Source organism: Netta rufina (assembly GCF_964035555.1).
Source record: "Netta rufina genome assembly, chromosome: Z".
Classification (NCBI taxonomy): Eukaryota; Metazoa; Chordata; class Aves; order Anseriformes; family Anatidae; genus Netta; species Netta rufina.
The window spans coordinates 12,585,337-12,610,089 of record NC_140126.1 but is presented as its reverse complement, the minus strand read 5'-3'; the positions used below and the strand labels follow the sequence as shown (position 1 = coordinate 12,610,089).

The window sequence follows — 24,753 nt, the reverse complement described above, 5'->3', positions numbered from 1 at the left end:
TCCTTTCTCTATCTCCCAAACATGCAAGATAGAGCTATTCTCTTTCAGAAACAGAAAACAAGTCACAAGTCTACAGAAATGTCCCTGAATAAAGCAAGAAAAGTAATAGTTATTTCCAGCTTTCTAGCATCAGCCAAAACTGCAATACAGCAGTTTCATACAGAGCATAGAATTTAGTCTGGGACTCCTCACGTGATACTGTGAGCACTGGGAGCAGAGAATAACTTGCATTTGCCAGGGAAGCAGTGACTGCAGCTTTACTGAGAAGTGAGGTTCCTTGTTACCTACTGAGATGAAAAGAACAGGATCTTCCTTATTCCTTGGAAAAACATTCTGCTTGAATCTTTTTTTTTTCTTTTTTTTTTTTTTCTTCAATTTTTATTATATAATACAGCCTATACTTGAACAGGTAGTCTGGGATTACTCCTTAGGATGTAATGACTCAGCAGGATTCACTGATATTGAATGCCAGTGACATCTGTCAGGTAGTTTATATCTTGCAGTGCTGTTACTTGATATTTTCAGATTCAAACAAACAACACCTTACATCTAATTTTCCAGGTGCTTTTACAAGCACAACTATTTTTTTTAATTACAAAATAGTTTTGTTGTTGTTATTGTTGTTGATTTTTAATCTTTGATTTTGATGTTCTTTGAGTAGATGTGATTTATGATTAGTCATGGAGCGCATATGTGGTGCAGTGCTTCAAGTGTGTTAAAGCACTCATAAGAAGGGGAGCTATGGCAAACAGAGAGAGTAAAGAGAGAGGCAATACAGTGAAAAGTGAAAGGGGATTGTTGTTCTATTTCCATTGCTCATAAATAATTCTTAGATGGAATGTTCTTAGTGGAATCATATCCCCAATGAATTCAGTTGGGGTTTAGTGATTGACTTCAAAGATGTGGCATCTTACTTTTCATTCAATCTTAAACACAGTAATTCTGGAATTAAATCTGTATGAAATGTTAATTATATAATTTGTATACGTCCTTGACACATTCCAGAAGGAAAAAATAAGAAAGTATAAAAGGAGTATTTAGTGTGTGTCTAAGTATAGAGATATAATGCTATTGAGATGGAGGTTAAAGAGAATCACTGTACTGCTCCTTGTAGTGTTCACTTGTGCTCAGATTCTTCTATTTCCAATTTGCCGTTATGTAATGACACTTTCTCATGGGATTGTCAGAAGTCTATACTAGGAATCCTAGGAATCTAGGAGTAGCATGAGGAAGTAACTTTTCCATTTTTTTGTTTGTTTGTTTGTTTGTTTGTTTGTTTTAATGAAAAGTAAGACATTGCTGGATATAACAACTTTACTTATTCCCAGTATCTGGTGAGAATTTTTCCTTCACAGTATTTTTCTAAATTCCACTGGATTTATTCTGAAAAGATGTAATTTCTTTGGTAAATGTGGTTGTTTCTTTACTCTGAGATCATACCCATGCCTCTTAATTGCCTCAGCAACCACGCAAAATGAGATCCCCACCTCCTTCCCACATGCAAGATGATTTGAAGAACCTGCTATGGTTTTGATTCTTATACTATGGAAAAAGCTGAGCTTGTCCATCTTGTCTACAAGCAGGATATCAAAGGATCAGGGTGGGAGGAAAATCTGTCTGTACTTGGGCAAGAATATCTGAGCTTGCTGCCCAGAGAGCATGCTTCCATGTGAGATCGAAGTATGAGGTAGCAGCTGCTTGGAAGACTGACAGAGCAACAAGAGTTGAATCAAGAAGAGGAGAGCACTGGCAGGACTCCTTACATCAATCATGAAGGCTTTGCTTGGTGTTAAGAAATGCTAGGGGTTCTCCATTGACATGCAATATTTAGTTTTCCAAAACAGATAGGTGACTGCTGGTCATGTGCTTATTTTATTTCTTCTCTGTGCATTTGTAGTGTCTAGGTTGCTAATTCAGTAGTTGCCTGCCTAAGCCCGTCTTCACATGTGATACTGATTAGTCCCAGTTCAATACACTGTTTAAATCTGTATAACTGACCATGTTCATTTTTCTAAGACAAATAAGGCCTGCAAAAAATAGCTTGAAATTTTATGAGGAATTATCTGGGTTTTGATTTAAAGCAAGTAGGACATTTATAGCTTTTTGATACATTTTGATACATTTTTGATACATTCTCATGTAGATGTGCTCATTGTTGGCTCTGTAAATATAAACATTCTTGGTGGGAAATAGCCCACCACAGGTGTGTAGTAGTCTTAGGAAAACAGTAGCACTTAACACATTTAAAGGGTCTGTTGTATATGCATTTTTTTTGAACAGCAGAAGTGTATGCCTCTGTATTTATAAGATGAATTAAATTATATAAGATGTATATATATATACATATATATATATATATATATATACATCTTATATATATTATATATAAGATGAATTAATATATATATATTAAATAATTTTATTATTGATTTCAGCTACCCCTTCAGCTAACTGTAGTGTGCATCTATTACTACCAGTACAGTTCTTAAAATCATACAGATATTACTGGTGTAATACTGGAGAACACAGGGCTAAACTTTGGATTGCGTAAGGTTATCACTTCATAAAGTTATTTCAGCAGCTAATTTTGTTGCCAGTCTTGTGTAATTCCTGTGTAAGTTCTCTTTCCACCCTATCTTTCCCTCCTTAAAAGCCAAGGAAGATAATATGTGAAAATCACTTGAAGACAACCAACATTTATAATAAAGAGTAATACAAACTGGTACTGCACTATTGTTTCAGTCACTTTACTAGAAATAGATACAAATATAATGAAAAGATTAAAAATTAGACATAGTAAGAAAAACAGAAGTGTCCAATAAGACCATAAAAAAGTTTTTTTTAATGAAGAAAACATAGTCTTTTCTTCAATACCCATTACGATGTATGTATTTGCTCATTGTTTTTATCATTATGTTTCCTTTCCATTTAGGAGATCGTCAACTTCAATTGTCGGAAGCTGGTTGCTACAATGCCTCTTTTTGCAAATGCAGACCCAAATTTTGTGACTGCCATGCTAAGCAAATTGCGATTTGAGGTGTTCCAACCTGGAGATTATATTATCCGAGAAGGGGCTGTAGGTAAAAAGATGTATTTCATTCAGCATGGTGTTGCTGGCGTCATCACCAAATCCAACAAGGAGCTGAAGTTGACAGATGGCTCTTACTTTGGAGGTGAGTAGGACAAAAATTAATGATACTATCAGAGTGAATGTACTAACATCAAACATATTTCATATCAGACATATAGAGACATCAGAATAAGTCTACTGAGTATCTTTTGCCTAGACAATTCAAGTTTCAGGGAAGTGCATGCAAAGTATTCCTGAATAACACGTTCATAGTCTGTTTACTGTTACAAAGATAGCTACTGAAGATACAGAATGACCTTTCTGAATTTGAAGTGATTTTGAATGAAGAGCACTGTTATTTAACAGACAGTATTTCAATGAAGATATAATAATTTGCATAGTAATTTTATAGATATTTAAAGGTAAAATAACAGGATTCATCTTCTTTAAAAGGGGGTAGAAAATTTTAGTAATAAATGTAAAGTATTTCTAAAAGGTAAAAATCACCGTAAGATCCAGAAAATAGACAGTGGATTAATGATCATTATTATTATGAGATTTTGCTGTCCTTCAAGAATATTTCAAGCTGTTATTAGTGCTTTTTCACTGAATTTTAGCATGCAATATTGATTAGCCTTCCAGTATAAAATATGAGAAACTGGACTTCCTGTTTGACTAGATAGATGTCTAACAGATGCATATTAATAAAAAACAGACATGAATTTTAATCCAAGTTAAAATCATTTGGTAATACTAATGAAAAATAGATATTCATTTAAATGAAGGCAACTGAATATTTCTATTTGGATGAAAGCATTTTTTTTAACATATACTAATCAATCAGGATGAAAATTTTGTTCCTTGTGGCTTTAAATTTTCTACATATAATAAAATAGGTGTTTGTTTCTTAGAGTTGAGAAAAGGCTGGTTTCCAGAAACTGATTGAACATTTGTGCATGCCACTGCTGCCCATGACCATTACAGTTAGTTGGTTATTGTATTAATTTTCTGATGAATCCCATGAATCATCTGGGAACTGAGTCAAAAACCTTTCAGAAAATGTTGAATTGAAAGCCTAATCAGTGGCATTTAGCTGGTATACAGAAGTGGAAAGCTTAGAAAAGTGAATTGGGCTCAGTGTTTGAATTGGGCTGTAGAATTACTTAACTAATCCCATTTTAGAATAATATGCTAAAGCAACTCCTACTGATGTGGCCAGCAGGCTGTGTCACCCTGCAGTAGCCTTTGCAAGGTGATTTGTACCAGTATTTGTGGAAGCACTTCAGTAAAGCAGTTCTGTGCTTATCCCATGGGCTTAAACCATAGATGTCAAAGACAGGAGATTAAGGAGAAAGAAAAGGTAAATGCTGAGTGAGGATGAAGAAACAGAGCAACCTTGGTCTTGGTCTTCTCTATGCTTAGCAATGCCCCAGTTTATGAAAATGAGTTTGCAAGAGCCTGTGTGCTGAATCTGGCCATAATACTCCTCTGAACCAGCAGAGGATCAGAAGAGATTGCACATGGAAGTATTTTACATAACTGTCATCCTGTTGTTGCAGTGCAAATGACTCTTTAGCTCATCCTGTTCATCCTCTACCCTTCTTAGCAGGAATACAGACAAAAAATAAGCTGTTTGCACTATCCAAACACCTCAAGAACTTATTACGCTGCATACCAAAGCATAGCTAGGATGAGACAAGAGGTAAAAAAATGGGGGCAAGTGCATCTGAGCCCTAACAGCTGATGGGGCAAATGTGAAATAATAGCTACTGCTGGGTAGAGCAAGGAGACTTGAGGAGATTTGAAGAGACTTGAGGAGAGGAGACTTGAGGAGACTCGAGGAGAGGAGACTCGAGGAGACCTGAGGAGACTCAAGGAGACTCGAGGAGACTCGAGGAGACTCGAGGAGAGGAGACTCGAGGAGAGGAGACTCGAGGAGACTCGAGGAGACTCGAGGAGAGGAAACTCGAGGAGACTCGAGGAGAGGAGACTCGAGGAGAGGAGAGGAGACTCGAGGAGAGGAGAGGAGACTCGAGGAGAGGAGACTCGAGGAGAGGAGACTCGAGGAGAGGAGACTCGAGGAGAGGAGACTCGAGGAGAGGAGAGGAGACTCGAGGAGAGGAGACTCGAGGAGAGGAGACTCGAGGAGAGGAGACTCGAGGAGAGGAGAGGAGACTCGAGGAGAGGAGACTCGAGGAGAGGAGACTCGAGGAGAGGAGACTCGAGGAGAGGAGACTCGAGGAGAGGAGACTCGAGGAGAGGAGAGGAGAGGAGAGGAGAGGAGAGGAGAGGAGAGGAGAGGAGAGGAGAGGAGAGGAGAGGAGAGGAGAGGAGAGGAGAGGAGAGGAGAGGAGAGGAGAGGAGAGGAGAGGAGAGGAGAGGAGAGGAGAGGAGAGGAGAGGAGAGGAGAGGAGAGGAGAGGAGGGGAGAGGAGAGGCAGGGAAATAGGACCTGGGAAAGGTCTCATTTGTGATCACTTATTTTCATCGCATGTATGTACTCCAAGTGCTAATATGAGTGTGAAAGTAATGTCTGGTACTATCCCTATCCCTTGTATTTGTATCCCTGTACCCTTTCCACCACCATACTTTTGATGGTATATACCAAACATGCATAACGGAATAAGTGAGAAATACTCACCCATCTGCACTGTCAATTCTGCAGTCAACCAGTCAACATACCAACTAACAAACAAACAAACAAAAAATCATCAACAACAACAAAACATTGTCACATTATTGGAATAACAAAGTAGATAGTAAATGTATATATAGAGAGAGAAGAGTTGGACTTGATGATCCTTAAGGGTCCCTTCCAACTCAGGATATTCTATGATTCTATGATTCTATATTCAGAAAGAAATGTGTGGTTTGAGGTTGACTTTGTTCTTTCATGCTTTTCAGTAATGACCACTGAGGCAATGTTTTAAAGAAAGTGCCATAAATTATTTCTCAAACAGATGCAGATGAGTGGAAACGTTGCTTCATAAAGATTCAGGACAATCAATTCTATTTGCCTTTTCCTAGCATTTAATAAAAATAGCAATTTTATTTCTTGGCTGCCCTTAGAATTCCTGACCTCACATGGTGTGTTTATGTGTTTTTAGAGAAGGGAAAAAAATATGAAAACAAGGAATACATTAAAGTGATTTGCATATATTGCTCAGTTATATGTTCATTTCTATGTCAGTGAAATGATGTAACCATTAGTTACGAGTGTAGAATTTCAGGGGCTTTAGTACTGCTTTTTCACCTGGTTTAATCAAATTTTCCATGACCATATACTGTTATTCTAAATAGACTGATAGTCATTATTCCTAAATATCTGTGGATTTTCAATGTCTTCCTATGCTTTTTTCCTGTTTGTTAAAATAACTTTCTATTCTCCATTATTAGCGATAGGATTGCTGCTTCTTTCAGCAAAGCAGTAAATATGTCTTTTCTCTTTCTAAATAAAAGAGAATGGAACTTCTCCCACAGAGACTGGCATGGTTTTCATATAAGGGGAAACAAGGTTGTCCTCAATGGAAATTATACTTGTCTCCTTCTAGCTGCTTATGGAGAATGGGATTTGACAGGAAGACATGAATGAAAATGGTCAGGAGAGAGTGGATGGTCAGGGGAGAGGGAGGTGAGCTATGTTAACAAATGGGATGAAAACACAGTGGAGGTCAGAAGAATCTGGGGAGCCAGACAGAGGTCAATAGAGAAGACTGCGTGGGTAGGAGTCAGGTAATAAGGGGTGTAGAGAAATGCAAAGAGAATACTTAGAAAATGTGAGTTTATGGCCATGGCCATGAAATTGGTAGGTAAGGGGCATAATTATGTGTGAATAAGACTGAAGTATTTTTCAAAAGCTTGACAGACAGCAGGAGGGTACTCACACCTATCCCTTTTGAACAGCAAATAGGGAAGCCTGACTACAAGTTTGCAACTAAATTCAATTTGAGATGAACACATTTGTATTCAGTCTTCCTGGAATGGATAATAATAATCAGGAAGCAGTTGAAAAAGGCAAGCTATATTATTTTGAAGATGTTGTGATAGCTACATTTTTTAAACCTTTTTTAAAAAACGTTTTTTTTTTTTTTAATGTCTGCTTTTTAAATTTATTTTTTTTTCTCTCTTATTTAATATTTCAATATTTCAACCCTACTTATGATATAATCCCTGTAGTAAATGGTATGGAGGAAACTTATGGTTTCAGACCTACTGAACCTTTTGCTCTGTGTTTTAGATGATTGTATTAAAAACTGCTCAAGGATCTTTTTGTGTTAAGAGGAGTTATGGGACAGATTGTGTATTTCTTCCTCACTAGACACGTAAAAGTGCTAAAAAGTAAGGATATTTAAATGTTTACAAAGGAGGTACAAGAATACGAGTCACTTACTTATAGAGAAGTATAGTTCATCATTTATTGAGGCTTTACAGAGCAGAAATAATATTTTAATGTATCTAGTGAGCCTAATACTAATCTAATTCGCATTAAAACAATGTATATTGGTTTAAAGTGGTGTAATAGCCCTGGTACAAATGAATTCTGATTTTTGCTGGAGTAAATGATATCACAGTCACTCCATAATGAAGTTATATGTTGATGGTTTATAAAGGTCTCATGACTGATAACAACAAAGTAAGGTAAGCTAAATGTAAGTTTGTTACAGTAGAAGAGCTACTTTCCAACAGTTGACTTCCTTCTTGGTTGGTTCTGCATGTGAATCTTAGGGCTCTTTTAGCCATCACAATAAGATCTGTCTCTGACAGATCTCCTTATCTCCTGGAAGAGAAAAAAAAATAAAAAAAAATAAAAAAAAACAAACACAACTTTTCCTCCCTGGTATCTTGAGACCCTTCACCTCCCTGCATATCCCTAGCCCCAGCCTAGGGGCATGGAGTCTTCTGGTGTTCACTGACAGTCTGGTATGGACTGTAAGCTTCTGTGTGGGAAGCAAAGACAAAAAGGAACACGGGAAGCAAAGACAAAAAGGAACATTTTGCCATTTTATAATTCAGACTATTCCCCCTCCAAACACATAAAGGTTAAAGTTGTCCCGCAGCTACTGCAAAGCATGTTGTTAAGCAGGAATTTCAAGATGTCCCATTCCCCTCCTGATGCGCACCCCAATGTAATCAGAGCAGATACTCTGAGTGTGCTGTCCTGATCCTCCTAAGCATGTGCTGAACCTCATTTTGCTTAAATGGTGTGCTAGATTGGGACTGACATGCCTACAAAGAGTAAAAAATAGGAATAAATCCAACACTACCCAACTACTGATACTCAGCAGAACTATCTGAAAGAGGATTTCTGGGAACATGTTCAGAACTCTGCTGTTACTTAATTTGCTTGCTTGCTGGTGGATAGAGAACTGATTACTCACTGTGGTCCCATCCTGCTCTTGCTGAAGTCACTGGCAACACTCTGCTCAACCTCAAAGGACAAAAGATAAGCCTTGTGTTCCTGCTATCTTTTTTTCCTCCATCTGTTTTCCCACCTGTGTTTATACAGGCTTTCCTTCATTCAGCAACCCAGACGTATGCTCCAGGAAATTATAAACCCATTTTTCTGTTTTTAACAGATACTGCATTAAAGCTTAAGGAATGTTGATATTGCTAGGGAAATCCAAACTGAGTCTGTAGGATGTGTATGTATATATTTATGAATTAAGTTAGTTTGGGCATCCCCATGGAGGTTTTTACTGTGTTTGCAGTTGGAAGGAGTTTCCTAATTCCAGTACACAGGTGTGCAATAATTCATGCTACCCAAGCTGGGACGTGTCTGTTCTGTTGTCATTCCCTCTCCACACTGTTTTTTCTGCTTTGCTTTATTTTGTTTTATCCATCGCTGAGGATCCCAGTGGTTTTATACCACTTAGAGTCATCAATAAGTCAATTTGTAGACTAGAACTCATATTGCTTTAAAAGATTTTTCTTTTCTATGAGCTTCCAGATATATTGAACATGATGAAGTACACAAGATTTTCTAAAACTACATTTATGATACATGTTGATTTATGATATCTTATACATGTATGTAAGTTGTTGTGTGTGAATTTCAATATATAATGATCTACCTCTTGCAATGTAATAAGAGACAAATACATGTTTTATTTTATTTATTCAATGTCAGGTATAAATAACTGCCAGATAGCAGTAATTTTAGCAAAAATTACATATAAAGCAGATTTTCATCCTCATCTTCACAGAATTTGGAGACATCTTCAGGCATTGTTTTTATGTTTGTTTGTTTTTAGTTTTATAACACTCATATGTCCATGTAGTTCATGGCATACTTTATATCTTTTAAATATTTTATTTGCTTAAGTTATTTAATACCATTTTAACAATTGTCCTTCCACACTTTAAATTGTAATCAATAGTATCTTGCATTTGCTTCAGCTACCAGAATTCCAATTAGACAGAACTACTTTGACCTACCTTTTATTTATGGACCTTTTCCCCATTTCAGAACAGCTACTGTCAGTATATTTTAGACCAGTGCAGTGGAAAATAATACCATGGGAAATGTTGAGTCACTTTAGATTATATTTTGCCACTTTCTTTCTGGGTACACTCTAGGTACCTCCTTTTGATAGGCTACCTTGGATTTGCAGAATAAAATTAATTATGAATAGAGAAAATGTTGTTAAAGTGCCTGACTGCTCACTGCTTTATATATTTTAATTTATAACAGGACAATATGATATGATACAGTTTTACATTTTGCAAAAATACTGCATATGGCTACTCATTATTCAAGGTAATGGTGAATTTAGTCCCAGTATTCATACGCCAATCTAGCACTGCACCAAAATACATAATGAATTATAAGTAGCCTCCCTGAGGTGCAATTATTCATATTCTTAATGGCAAGTACACAATTAAATGCTTGAAGGGAGCAGGATCTCCAGATCTCCATACCAACTCATTCATAAAACACTTCTCAGGTGAACAATATAGATGATTTTTCTAACAGCACTGCTTGCAAGAGACCATAAAAATTAAATGTCCTTTTTGGCAATGACTAGTCTGCCACTTTGAGGATGTGTTCCTCATGGTGTAACATAACTCCTTGTGCTACATTATGTTGTTCTTTTGACGCTGCATTTTATGTAGAAAATGCTATGCAGACAGAAGAGCTTCATGCTATTTGGACAGAATATTATTTTTAAGTGTATGGGACTTTTTAAAGAAGTTAGAAAGAAAATGAGTTACTCTGAAGCCCTGTAAAGTACAATCAGATTTGGTTTTAGGATTTTTATTAATTATCAGTAACTGAGATGTATATTTAACAATATCATTAGTAATAATGCTAATAATATAATAATAATCCCCACTATCTAAACAACATAGTCTTGAACCCAAATGATAGTTCTAATTCTTCAAATTCATTAAAACAGTGTAACTAATTTTTAATTTTTAACCATTCTATTATCCTATTTTCTGATTTAAATCCTATGTTCTGATTTAAATCATTCTACAATTCTATGATAATTCTTAATTTAGTCCTTATAAGCAAGAGAACTAGTGCACCCAAAATGTCACATCAGCATGCCTTGCAAATCTGAGGTGACAAACAAATAAACCAGATGATAATTTTGCAAGTACTTCACAGTAGAATTTAACTCAAATATTTGAGTATAGGTTAAATATTTAATCTAAATATTTAATTCAGAACTGATAGACTCTGATCATTTATTTAACAATTTAATAGGAGGAGAAAAAAAAAAGTACAATATTTTTACATTCCACTTAAGTTCAATTTGAACTGCTTAATTTGCAACTGTTATTGTTTGCTCAAGATGGCAAGAAGATAACACTGAGTACAAAAGGATTTATATATTTATTTATTTATTTTAAGAGGGAACAGGCTTCCATCCAAACAACAGTCATTTCTGGACTTTGAGCTAGCCAGTATGAAAATTAAATTTGGACTTAGGCACATTATCTTGATATTGATTTATTTGTTTTCACATTAAAAATAAAATGAATATCAGCCAAATTATGAGCTTTTAAAAGATAATTACTAGCATATCATAGTCTCTCTTGATATAAAAAACAGTTTGCTAAAGTACAGTAGGAATATGTGGATATTCTATTATAAATAACATTGAAGACAAAGTAAAGGCTTGCATTTCCATTTTATGTAAGAATCCTAAGCTTCTTTTCTATCAAACAGCTTTCTGAGAAGACTTTGAGTTAAGAAGAGAAAATAGACAGGATGTGAAAAATCAGAGGTTGGACTCGATGATCTTGAGGTCTCTTCCAACCTAGAAATTCTGTGTGTGTGTGAAATGCTGCCTGAGTTTGCTTTATTCAGGAACCTCAGCCACAGCTATTTGCAGTAATTTCAGATAGAAAAATAAATAAATAAATAAAAGGTCAGGGTGGGACATAAAATAGCTGTCCAGGCATATAATATGCCACTTTTTATGAAAGCTGTTATATTCTAACCCTGTATATTTGGTTGTCCTTTTTGATGTAAAAGCAATTATGACTAACAACCTTTCTGAAAAGAATTAAATTGTTCTGCCAATCTATATTAAGCATATAACATTGAACTAGGCTTAGTAGTACCAGTATTTATGTTACAGAAAGTATGAGGACTTAAAAAAATCTGCTTGTATACCAGTCTTTTTAAAAATTAGAAAAGTAATGATAAGAAATAATAAGAAGAAGAAATAATAAGATGCCTGCTCTGAATAAGTCACAAAAGATCCAAATTAATAGCATATTATCACACTGCTTTTCTCAGAACTGTTTTAAAGTAGTATATTAAGACTTATTCAAGGAAATGGACTGAGATAGAGCAAGAGTTGTTTGAAGAAAAAGATTTCTCAGAGGTAGAGAGCATAAAAAACAATTTCAAGCTTGTTGACAAACCTTAAATAAATGTGAAAGCTCACTCGCTTAGCAATTAGCAAAAATCTGCTTCAAAGTTTTGAAGATTGTACTTCAGAAGTTCACAATTTGAGTCTTGCTGGTTATGGTACTTTTTCTATATATTTTTTTGGTCATTAAATTAAATTAAAAATTAAATAAGTTAAATAATGAACATAATGAGAATTCATGTGTCAAGGTCTCCAGAGACAGACACTTCAAACAACTGGAAACAGGGAATAGAAATGTGGAAAAAAAAATACTTTGGTTTCTCCTTCCTTTCTCTCCTTTCCTTCTTTCTCTCCTTCCTTCCTTCCTTCCTTCCTTCCTTCCTTCCTTCCTTCCTTCCTTCCTTCCTTCCTTCCTTCCTTCCTTCCTTCCTTCCTTCCTTCCTTCCTTCCTTCCTTCCTTCCTTCCTTCCTTCCTTCCTTCCTTCCTTCCTTCCTCTCTTTCTTTCTCTCTTTCTCTCTTTCTCTCTTTCTCTCTTTCTCTCTCTCTTTCTCTCTTTCTCTCTTTCTCTCCTTCTCTCCTTCTCTCTTTCTCTCTTTCTCTCTTCCTTTCTTCCTTTCTTCCTTTCTTCCTTTCTTCCTTTCTTCCTTTCTTTCTTCCTTTCTTCCTTTCTTTCTTCCTTTCTTCCTTTCTTTCCTTTCTCTCTTTCTCTCTTTCTCTCTTTCTCTCTTTTTCTCTCCCTTTCTTCCTTTCTCTCTCTCTCTCTCTCTTCCTCTTCCTCTTCCTCTTCCTCTTCCTCTTCCTCTTCCTCTTCCTCTTCCTCTTCCTCTTCCTCTTCCTCTTCCTCTTCCTCTTCCTCTTCCTCTTCCTCTTCCTCTTCCTCTTCCTTTTTGTCTGCGCCATCTCTTGTTGCTCTTGTAATGACAAGAGCCTTACAATTTCAGAAGAACCCTCTCTCTGTTTGATGAGCTCTTCTATTTGAAGGCAGCTGTATGGATGAAGGCAACTGTATGGACAACCACCCATGACAGATTTAAAATCAGGAGTTCATATGTGTCTGCCATTGCTCACTGTGGCAAAAACTCAAACTGTCATGGGTGCAAGCCCCTATTTACTGTAAAGAAGGTGGGAAAAGTTTTTGTATACAGTTGAGATTACATACCCATACTCTCTTTGACAGTTGAGATTACATACCCAATTGTAAAAGGCAGTAATTATCTCCATTTTCTTTCCTTCTGAAGTTCTATCCTTTGCTGCATTAATTTTCCTGTTGAGCACTGACAATATTTTATTTTATTTTTTTCAAACATAGGACGAAATGTATTTAGCTCAGTGTTACCTGAGCCTTTGCACTTCCATTCACTCCACAGATTTGGGTTGGGGTGAAATTACTCACTCTGCCCCCTCCTTTCTCTCCCTGCAGTCTTGACTATTATGAATGTAAATACTGTTTTTCCACACAATTGTAAAATAAAATCTACATAGCTATCTGGCATACCACTTAATCATTATTTTGAAGATAATAATTATAATCATTTTAATTGGTGCAATCTATAGTCTGACTAATCGTGAGACCTGGTGTTAGTCATTTTAGTGTCTTTAACAAAAAGCATCATCTCCCTGGGTTGTCCGCTTTGTGCACTAGTGACTACAGAATGAAAGAGACGAAAAAAAAGAAAAAAAAAAAAAGACTAGAAAATATTAAGATAGATGTATTTGATATTTTATAGGATTTTAAAAAGAAAAACGGAACAGACATATAGAAATGCATGTTAAAGCAATCGCATATTTATGATACCAAACATTTTTCCTTGTTTTTCTGTATTGGAGACACTCAAATCAACACAGAAATGGAAAATTGTTCTGTTTCTTAAGGGTGTGGTGTCTTAATTTTTTGTTTGTTTGTTTGTTTGTTTGTTTGTTTTTTAATTTGCTTTACATTTAAATGCCCCTTTGCTAAAGAAAAGGTGTCATTCATTACCTGTTTTGAAGTAGAAAGCAGCATGCCCCAGGCTGAAGGTTGCAGACCCTAGCTGTGACTAGTGCACCAAGATGCCCACTGGCTAGTTTCTGGTCAGAAGACAACTTCAGTCTTGAGAGAAATCAAGAACTGTTTGTCTTAGCACCATGACAGAGTTGCTGTTATGAAGAGTTGGATTAGAAAGGGAGAATAACCTAAACTTTGTTGTTCTTGAGAATGTGTTTCAAAGACTTCACACAATTAAAAAAGATTACAAGACTAGCTATAAAAAGGCATGAAAATACAGGTGGATGGAAAGAGCTGTCACACATCTAAATTCTGCCTGTAACAGTTTAGTAACTCATTATTCTCCATAAAATAAAAAATATTATAATCTGCTGTCCATTCTCAGAAAGTATTCCCAAATAAGCTTGACTGACTGACCCAAACATTTGAATACCTTTCATTTTCTACCTTTCTTCTGCTGCTGAAAGTTGCCAGATGGTCTGAATAGCTGCTTTCCCATTTGCACAGCAATGTATATGCCCACTACATGATGAAACAAGTTTCCTGCTGAGGAACAGAAGCAATAGTCAGCTGTCCTCAGCTGGAAGGACACTTCATCAAATCCTGTAATGTTGAATCTGACAGATGAGGGGAAACCTGTTATAATTGTGGAAAGGGCAAAGCTGTTAATAAACTTCTGTAGTTCACAAATGCATAGAAATTGCTAATTATTTTTACTTTATTATAATATGAAGATAAATATATGGCTAATATACTAGTTATAGAAGTTGCTCATTACTACAAAATTTGAGTATTATATTTGGAGTAAAATTGATGTGCAAAATGAACTGGCAGTTAATGGATAAATTTCACACTGTCAGCTAATCTGTATTGATTCTCAGAGAGAAAGAAAAGAGTTTTCATAGGTCTGTATAAATTGTAAAAAGGAAATTATTGGATGGGTTCATGGACCCATCCAACAAAGAATAGGAAGGATGTGAAATCACAATTAATGCTAGAGTTGAACTGCTCCCACAGTCTGTTATTTGCTTGAAGAAAAAAATCCCACAGCAAAACAGGGGAGGGGTGAAATTAGCACCTATAGTGGTATATTGATATAGTCTGAAAGAGCTGTGAACATGATCACAGTGAGTGCCAAAACAGTGGCTCTTAAGAAAGGTTTACTAATCCTAATTATTTAAGAATAATCTTACTGGATGAGTCACTCACCCTAACTCATTCAGAGTTTCCCAAAATCAGTCTGTAGTAACGTCTTTTGGGTGTCTTTTGGGTCCTGTACAAAAGTATTTTGTTACATTAATGGAAATATAAAATACTACATACATGTGCCCTATTTTGTTACATTTTAATTAAATATGGAGTGTAAGAACAAGCAAATGTTTTTATCATTTTTCAGTGTTTTGAAATAGTAATTTTTCATTAGTATAGTGATTGACATTTGTTTTAGACTGTTCTAGGGAGCTGTTGTCCAAAGAGACTAATTTTTTTTTTTAAGTATATAAAATAAATAAATAAATAAATGAAGTTTTACTAAAAGTAAAGCTTCAATTAAATTTGAATTACAGGTTAAATATACCTAATATATAACTATTAGTTGAAATTGAATACATTCTTATGTTTGGAAAGGAAAGATAGAAGTATTTAACACTTTCAAAGTGACAGCATGAAGGCAATGCAGCATGCCAACTGCAGATGCAAATATGAGTGAGTAATATGGTGCAGCAGCTTTCTTTTTATGCTAATAAAGAACTTTGTCCAAACCATTTGAAAATAGTGTGTGCCCTTTGTGTTCTACTGCACACTCCTGTGCTATTGTTTGTTTTTCATAGACCATTTAATGAACTAAACATCAAGAAGAGGATGATTGCTGAGGGCACCTGGTGCACTGATGTCATTAAGACACATTTTTAATAAATCATGGATATTTTCATTACATTGTTCTGTTAAAGTCTCCTGATTATGAATTCATTAAGAAAAAAAAAAAAAAAAAGTTTTTTATTTCTTATTCATTTAAAAACACACAAGTGTTTCACAGGAGCAAATTTTTACATTGTGTTCCTGCTCTCCACTCCAAATAAATGAGATTTCATATTTTAATTGTTATATTATGCTATGGAATTTGTTCCAGAAAAATAGCGAATAGATTAAATGAACTCAAATACAGGACATATACAATTAACATACACATTAGTCTTGTGGCCAGAGTGCAAATGATGCGATCGATATGTATATCAAAGCAATACAGATGATATATCATTGACTATAAAACAACTCAAATCAGTCAGGAAATATTGTTGGAAATGCATTCTGTCCATCACATGAAGGTTGAACTACAGTTCTGTAGTTCATCTTTTGAATGAGACTGCTCAGCTTAAGCTGAGGACATGAAGCTTTTCCTGTTTCATGGAGCAGCCAGCCTCCATAATGACACTCCTTGATCCCTTCCAGACTCCAGGACATTTCTCCTATCTTTTCTTTCATGTTGTATCTAACTAGATGATTTTATTATTGATATGAATAGCCTTCCAAAGAGATGTTCTTCAGCCAGAAGTTGTGGGTTGACACAGGATTTGCAGAATAAGATATACATCTTTTTTATTTTATTTATTTTATTTTTTTTGACATAGTTTACATAGTGATTCTTTCCAGTCTTCTTGCTTGGCAAGAATAACACGAGGAAAGAAGGGCATTAAAAAAAAAAAAAAAAGTATTTAGAATGAAGAATGAAAACGTATTTATTTATTACAATAACATACATGAATTCCATTGCTCCATTGTCCCGTGACAAAATCTAACATTGTTTTTTTATGGCGTCTTCCCATCATTCTTGTTGAAGTAATCTAAAATACAGTGTTCTCTCAATAAAGATGAAAGTATTATTTTTACACTCTTCAGAATACTTAGTATTCACAGTCAGTGTTTGCTTTGTTTGGGGTGTATGATGTTTCATAGGCTCAAGTATTTTTCTTTGTTAAATACGGTGGAAGATATCTCATTATGCCTTTAGTATTGTTTGAAGCTATTTTAAGTGAAGAAAGCAGAAAATCAAGAGGTAATCACAAATCACACATTTTCCAGACAATTAATTTATTTATAAATTCAACCATATATTGAAAAACTTCTGTGTAACATCTCAAGTGTATCTTAAGAAATGGAATGGGTATTCACTGCAGTTAACTACTCCCTTTGGGCAAAGTGTCCTTCTCGCTCTTGTAACTATGATGCAGTGAGTGCAATCAAAGGAGAAGGGGTCAGGATGTGTTAGGGGATGGAAGAAGAAACGACTGACTTCTGTTTGCTCTTTACAACAGATCATCATTTTTCTTGGGTAACAGGTCTTCTGCGGGACATTGGGTCGAGACTTTTACAATAGACATTAGTCTATAAATTCTTCCCAAAGGGTTTAAGTACATTCTATGCTAGTACTGGATACACATTAATATTCTTTGATTTATCCACTGTTATTTAAGCATCTTAGCCCCTAAGCCTTCAGTTAGGTAACATGTGGAAATTCTTCAACAAGAAGTATCAGACCAAAAAACATCAGGGTTCTTTAAACTGAATTAAAAAAAAATGAATAAAAAGAAGTGTTTTGTTAAAGACACACAGCAAAATAAATAACTACACTAGCACTTTGCACATTTGAAGTAATGCTGCAGAATTTCTTATTTCATATAATGAAAAATATTTTTATTTACACACTTCATTGAGAATGATAGTTTGTTCTTAATACACAAGCATGGCAGGAAACAGTTTCTTGACCCACTTCCAGTATTTAAATATTAACAGATATGCTCAATATCTGCTCTATATGCTCTATAACTCAATGCTCTTAACTGCTAGAACTGGGTAGGGAAATTATCTCCCACCCTGCCTGAGCCCTAGAATTCAGAACATTTCTACATGTTTTTTCATTCCCAAACTTGAAAATGGGATAAAATCAAACACTACTTCTTGCAATTGACATTTTCATGACAATTTGTACTGTACATTGCAGTTCGTACTGCAATGAGAATTAACTGGAATGCTTGAGTAAAACATCAGTTGTGATCTAAAGGAAAACACGTTTTAGGGAATAAGGGTGGATAGACAATTTGAAAGAGGTTTCCAAATCATTTCTAATTTCAAAGTCTCATGCAAACAACCTCACTTTTAGTTGAACATAAAGAATATTTCAAACTGAACCCATTGTATTTTATACTGTGTTAAATGTTCTTTTATTTTAGGTAAATCTCCTGTAACCTTTGCTAATGTAGATCTTCATTGAAAACAGGAGTGGATTCAAGGAAAAGAATGATCACATATGTATTTTAGAAGTGAGATATCTTCAATACCTTGAGTTTGACATCTTTGCAAACATATGAGGTCTTACATAACATGTCTGAATACCAGAGACTTCTACTGGGAAACATAGTTGCATTAGATGGATTTATGCATCTCTCTAATATGTTTTTCTGTTACAATCCTCTGACACTGCCTTAGGCCTTTATCCAGAAAACCTTTTCCTGTGGGTTCAAGAATAAACAGTTGCAAGCTGAACTGTTTTTTGGGACCCTGCATGTAGATTCAGTACCCTGTCTTCCAGAACGATGAATTCCTGTTGGAGATACTCTCAAAGCAAGCCTGCTAGATTAATGAAGTGGAGTAAAGAAAGGTTAAAAGGGATCTGCTGTTCATCCAAATAAGAAAAAAAAAAAAAAAAAAGTCTAAAATCCTAATTTTCATCTCCCATGACATAAAACCAAACAGAAGGCATTTTCACATTTGAAAAATTTTTATTAAAGCACTTCTTACATTCAGATATCATGTATTAAAACAGCTTAGAAAATCTGCTAAATGATTAAAGGAATTGATTCTCTCTGTCAGCTGAATATTTCAAAAATAATAATAAAAAAATCAATAGAATCACTTGTGTTAATTGAGTCAGCAAGCTGTGTTTGACAGCTGATGGATCATTTTTTACAACTTCAAGTGATTTTTTTTTAAAGGCCCAATAAAATCAGAACGTAGACTGAGAAAACATATAAGCAGGGCTTTTAAAGGAGATTAGTTATTTTTTCATAGTAGCAGAGATAGAATCAAACACCTTCGGAACTGCCCATGCAACCTTGTGCAAATAGCAAGAGAAAAATTGCCAGAGTACTTGTTAGCATTGAGTCACTTCCTAGCTGTTAAGTTTCTCATGGTTCACTAAATCTTTGTTTCCTATGTGCAACAAATGTTTCTCTCCCCAGAGATTTGCCTTTTGACCAAGGGCCGTCGAACTGCCAGTGTACGAGCAGACACGTATTGTCGCCTCTACTCCCTCTCAGTGGACAACTTCAATGAGGTTCTGGAAGAGTACCCCATGATGAGAAGAGCCTTTGAAACAGTGGCAATTGATAGACTCGACAGAATAGGTATTATCATTTTTTCCATATTTGAAATTCATAAAATCTTTCTACCTTTCTACCTCTTCTTTTCCTAGATAGGATAGCTGAAGGATAATGTGCCAAGATTCAACCTTTCTTAAAAAATTCATTTCTGTTACATTGAAGTAAATGCTCTATTGATCTATAAATAAGATGTGATCAGATAAGAAATTCTGAAAGTTCATTTTTAAGTAAAAGAAAACTTTGAATTTTAGAGAGCTCTCAGTCTTCTATGAGGATTATTCTGTATAGTTTAATTGTCATTAGCATTATTTATTAATCCTGTATATTTATTTTTCTGACCTCAGCAATTCATGGGATTTATGCAGTTTAGGGAGCAGTAGATGACATATTCCTATATAAACAGTTTAGAGATGGCATCTATAGTGCTGAGAAGAGCTGAAGTCTCTGAGCACTCTCAAAACCTGTGTTTGTTGAAGTGAGCTAATCCTTTGCAGCAGGACTCTCATTTTCCTCACAACATGGGTTCTGGTAGCATTGATGGCTGCACACTGGAGTTACTCAGATCAGCTTGTAATGAGAAAAGCAGGCCAAGGATAGCTTAGTGAAATGTGGAATTATGTGGCAGATCATCAAAACAGTGTTGCTATTGTGCAATCAGCCCTTCTGGACCTCTCTAATAAAATGTATTAGATAAAAATATATGGCCTTAGGTAGAAAGAAATGCATTCTGATCATCATTATCGACACTGCTTTTAAAATGCAGATATTCAAATAAAATCTTTTATCCTCAATGTTGTTTCCTCAACCTCACAAGAAAATTCTAGTGTAAGATTTTATCCACATCATTCTTTTTCAATACAGATAAGTCTGCAGTTTCTCCAAAGGGGATAGGTAACAACTTTCATTGCATTGTCATTGTGCTATCTATTCTCAGCTGAAAATGTAATTTGGAAGAAAACATATTTGTGTTTTCTTTAATGTAGCAAGAGTACAAAAATGAAATACATATATATAGTTTTCCAATATTGAATAGATCTATTTTATTATTTTGTAATTTATGAGTATTCAGTGCATTTATTTATCTTATTAAGACTTTAAAAACTCATAAAATTTGTCTTCCAATGCTTTCTGGAAATGTAGTCCAACTCTTAAGTGATATGTGCTTCAATAATACTAGTAGTAAAGTGCAGTGTGCTCAGATCACTACTAATCCAGTATGAAGTGCTGTGTTTACAATACAAAATCTACACAGAACAAAAGATAAAATGTGAATTGTCTTATCTAAAACAAAAACAAAAACAAAACAAAACAAACAAACAAACAAAAAAAAACAGCTCAGTGCCATTGTATTCCTATGACATAAAATAGCATCTGCGTCTTGCAGACACTAAAAGCATCAAAAAAGCATCAAGGAAATGTCAGGACACAGAAAAGACACAATATGCAACAGGCTTTATTGTGTAAGCAAGTTTCACATTAGCAATGAGATCATATTAGTTCACAAGCATTGAAAACATGATTTCTTGTAAACTAGTGGTCACTGGTTACTAATGGCTAGTAATTAGTTCCAAGGAATGTACTAAATGGAAGATGTATTTATAACTTACATAACAGTTTAGTGGAAATTAGGACAGCTTTGCAGAAAGAAGAATGTTATTTGTGCAGAGCCTGATGGCCTTTTCAACCCTGTTGTTTGGTAAATTACCATGGTTACATATTCAGAATAATTGCAATAATGGAAATGCACTGCAAGTGAAGGAGCACGGAAAGTTCAGGTGTCTCTGAACATGATGGCACTACTAAAGCTTGCAGTTCTGGTGTAGAGAGGGGGAACCATATCTGGGTGAAGGCGATGCTCGTATGAGCCTCAGGAAAAGGGCTGAAATGTAAAGTAAGTATGTCAGGCTGGCTAAGTCTTCTGCTTGTCTGTGCAGGGAAGAAGAACTCCATCCTTCTCCAGAAGTTCCAGAAGGACCTCAATACAGGGGTTTTCAACAACCAGGAGAATGAGATCTTGAAGCAGATTGTCAAGCATGACAGGGAGATGGTGCAGACCATCGCCCCAGTGAGCTTGCAGCAGATGCCTGTGCTGAACTCCAGCACCTCTGCCACCTCCTCATCACGCGTCAGGACACAGTCCCCTCCTGTTTACACCGCTGGCAGCCTGTCCCATGGAAACCTGCACTCCCCCTCACCCAGCACACAGACACCCCAGCAAGCTGTCATCCTTTCTCCCTGTTCCTACACCACTGCTGTCTGCAGCCCGCCTGTACAGAGTCCCCTGGCCGGCCGAACTTTCCAGTACGCCTCACCGACAGCCTCACAGCTCTCCCTCATGCAGCAGCAGCCACAGGCACCCCAGCCACCGCCAGGTGCTGCACCCAAGAACGAGGTTCACAAGAGCACCCAGGCCCTCCACAACACCAACCTGAGCCGGGATGTGCGACCCCTCTCTGCATCGCAGCCCTCCTTGCCCCACGAGATCTCCACACTGATCGCGAGGCCTCACCCCACTGTGGGGGAGTCCCTGGCCTCCCTCCCGCAGCCTGCCCCTGGAGCCAGTGTGCCACCGGCCAGCCGGGCCACTGTTCCCCAGCGGGTCTCACTCTTCCGACAGATGTCCTCGGGAGCCATCCCCCCAAACCGGGGGGCAGTGCCGCCCACAGCACCCCTGCAAAGGGATTCTTCTGCAGTCTTAAGCACAGAGTCGGAGGGAGACAAACCACGGTTCGCGTCAAACTTATGATCCCTGGTGACTACGAGAAAACAGACTTGCAGCAAACTGAGAGCCGTCCCAGGAACTGTTTTAGCCTGTTTCCTCGTGTATCCTAGCAGTCTACTTCTGAGAAAAAATACTTTAGACAGCTTTGCCCTACATAACGAATGTAAAAATTATGTATGTATATATATATATATTTTTGATATATATATATATATATATCAAAAAAGGGATTGAGAAAACTTGTTTGAATTCGTGTCTTCCTTTCTTGCAACCATTAAAGAAGTCTAATTCTTCTGTAATGTCATTTATTTATAATATGTTGACTTTAAAACCAGTCTAACAGATTTCTTTGTTCACCAGGTTTCCCATTTTCGTGGGAAAATTGTCAACATAGTAACAAATTTCAAACAAGTATAAAACAAATAACCAACCTACCTAAAACATAGCACTAAGTAGTATTCTGAAAACATTGTTATTTCATTTATTCATATACATTGTTAATAATTTTTCATGAAGAGCTCAGTTATTTCCAATTGCAATTACTATTTTTTGTGCTTTCCATTCAGAATTAGATTAACAAGACAAGGATGACACTAGCACTCCTCTGGATAGATTGTAACCTCACACCATGTCAACCCTTCTGTTGTTTCAGTAAACTGGGTGGACTTCAGTCTTCATATTGCTAAAGACTTTTACAAAGACTATAAATATTGCCATTGTAAATACCTTTTTAGACCCAAATAAAAATAGCTGCTGTGTGGTGTACCATTGCAAGGTATTTGTTTAGGAATTTAGGTTCAGCTCTTCACTTCAAAATTTACAGTTTTAAAATTTGTTGAAGCTAAGTGCAACACAACTGTTGAATTGTAATGCAATGGCTTAAAACCTACAATGTTACTTTTACATGCAATGTTTTACGCAAAATTGTACGCTTGATCCTGCAAATCGCTTGTACTTCACCAATACCATCACTTTTCTTCTCCTTGCCCTAAATAGCATCCGAAAATATTCCATGCATGCTTTGGGAAAGAAAAAAATAATAATTAAAAAAATAAAAATAAAAATAGGTTCAGTCAGCTATTGTAGGAAAAGACTTTTATGGTATCTTAGGAACTAATAACCATTCATCGATTTATGTCTACCTTAAAATTCCTATAATGCTGACTTTGAATCTGTGGTTTAAGTCTAGAAGTGAGGTCTTTAATTTAAAGGATTATTTGTAATCCACAGCTTGATCTAGGCTTTCAGGTGCTTTCTGTGTCTTCACTGTAGTTTTGTAGTTGACTGTGGTGTTAATTTAAAAAAAAAAAAAAAATTAAATATAATATAGCATCAAGTCTGTCTGGAAATGCACGATTTGCTCTGTGTATATTGTAATTAAATGGATAGTGTATCCTAAGGCATGTAGTGTCAAACATAGCCCATAGGTATGAGGTTTATTATTTTTTATGTCTTCAAAACAGAATGGAAATTGTGACAGAAAGCAGGGTTAAAGCATACCGTTTTGTGAACGTTTTGTTCTGTTTGCTCAGATCTTCATGTTAACCATAAAAAAAAAAAAAAAAAAAAAAAGTTCTTTCATAGTCATTTGTGCCTGATTTGTCACATTTAATAGAGATTGAAACTAAATGTGTAATAATTTAACTCATTGAAAAATCAGCATTATGGATATGATACAAGCATATATTCTGTTCCTTAAAACTCAGCAGATTCATGTTAAGGAAGTGAATGCAAAGGAATTCTTCTTTTCCCATTAATGCTGAGTTTCACAATGCACAGAAAAATTAAATAACATCACATACTATGTAATGCAGTGAATCCAGATGTACTTGAGAGCCAAGTAAATATTCTAAAGCTAACAGAGCTTGAACCCATGCTGCCTGTTATGCCTTTTACTAAAGTGGTACATCAAATAAAAAGTAAACAAAATATCTATTTTTCCAGTTTCTGCTGACTCCCACTCACCAGTGAAAATCAATGTAATTAACCCATTAACATGCTGCTGCCATTAGTCCAAGTGGCCCAGAGTAGTATACGAGGAAGCGGTTGTTTAAACATGTTTGGAACATTATGGATACGCTGCAAGACCATTTATTTCTCAGTACAATACCCCCCACATATTATTTTAATACTAACAAATTCTGTCAGTTAATTAAGATCATATTCTGATCTTTCAAACTGTTTAAGGTTTACATTTAATAGGAGAAATGGGGTTAGTAGTGAAATATTTTTATATATATATTTATTTTATTTTAAGCACTATGAAGAAATATTAATTCACATGGTCTTTCAGTGAAACCATAAATAATTTTTAATGACTTTGTAATAGAGTGGACAATATCTAGGCTTTGTATGTTAATTAAAAAAAAAAAAAGTGGTACAGGGTATAAAATTATATACGTATATATATAATGTATGTATGAATGTATATATACTTAGATTAAGAACCAAATGACTCACATTCCTGTAATATAAAGGTCCATTGCTAGTTTCTGAACTGACCTATTTTGTCTGTACATACCTAAGCCCATAAATATGAAATCTCACATCTGTACAGGATGAAATGTATTAATGAAAAAGGTTGGATCTTACTGCTGCTGGGAAGACTATAGATCTGATTCTTACAATAACTCTATGATTGGGGATAAGTTAGACTTTTTTCTTTTGTCTTTGCTCAAAGCCATAAATAAATATATATTAAAAATTATTAATAAATTTAAGAAAATATTTAAAAAATAAAACCATGAATGTGTTTTCTTTTTCTTTTTTTTTCT

The 24,753-nt window shown here is 35.5% G+C and overlaps 1 protein-coding gene across 1 annotated transcript in view; it reads left to right on the top strand.

Moving 5' to 3' along the window:
- The window catches only part of HCN1 (hyperpolarization activated cyclic nucleotide gated potassium channel 1), a gene marked incomplete at both ends in the record, with an annotated part of 205,193 nt that extends 183,190 nt beyond the window's left edge, over positions 1-22,003 (top strand). Inside the window, 3 exons of the mRNA XM_084305204.1 lie at positions 2,933-3,173; positions 19,117-19,281; positions 21,192-22,003. Coding sequence (XP_084161330.1) covers positions 2,933-3,173; positions 19,117-19,281; positions 21,192-22,003 — 1,218 coding nt within the window. The remainder of the gene's footprint in view (positions 1-2,932; positions 3,174-19,116; positions 19,282-21,191) is intronic.
- Positions 22,004-24,753: the final 2,750 nt, after the last annotated feature.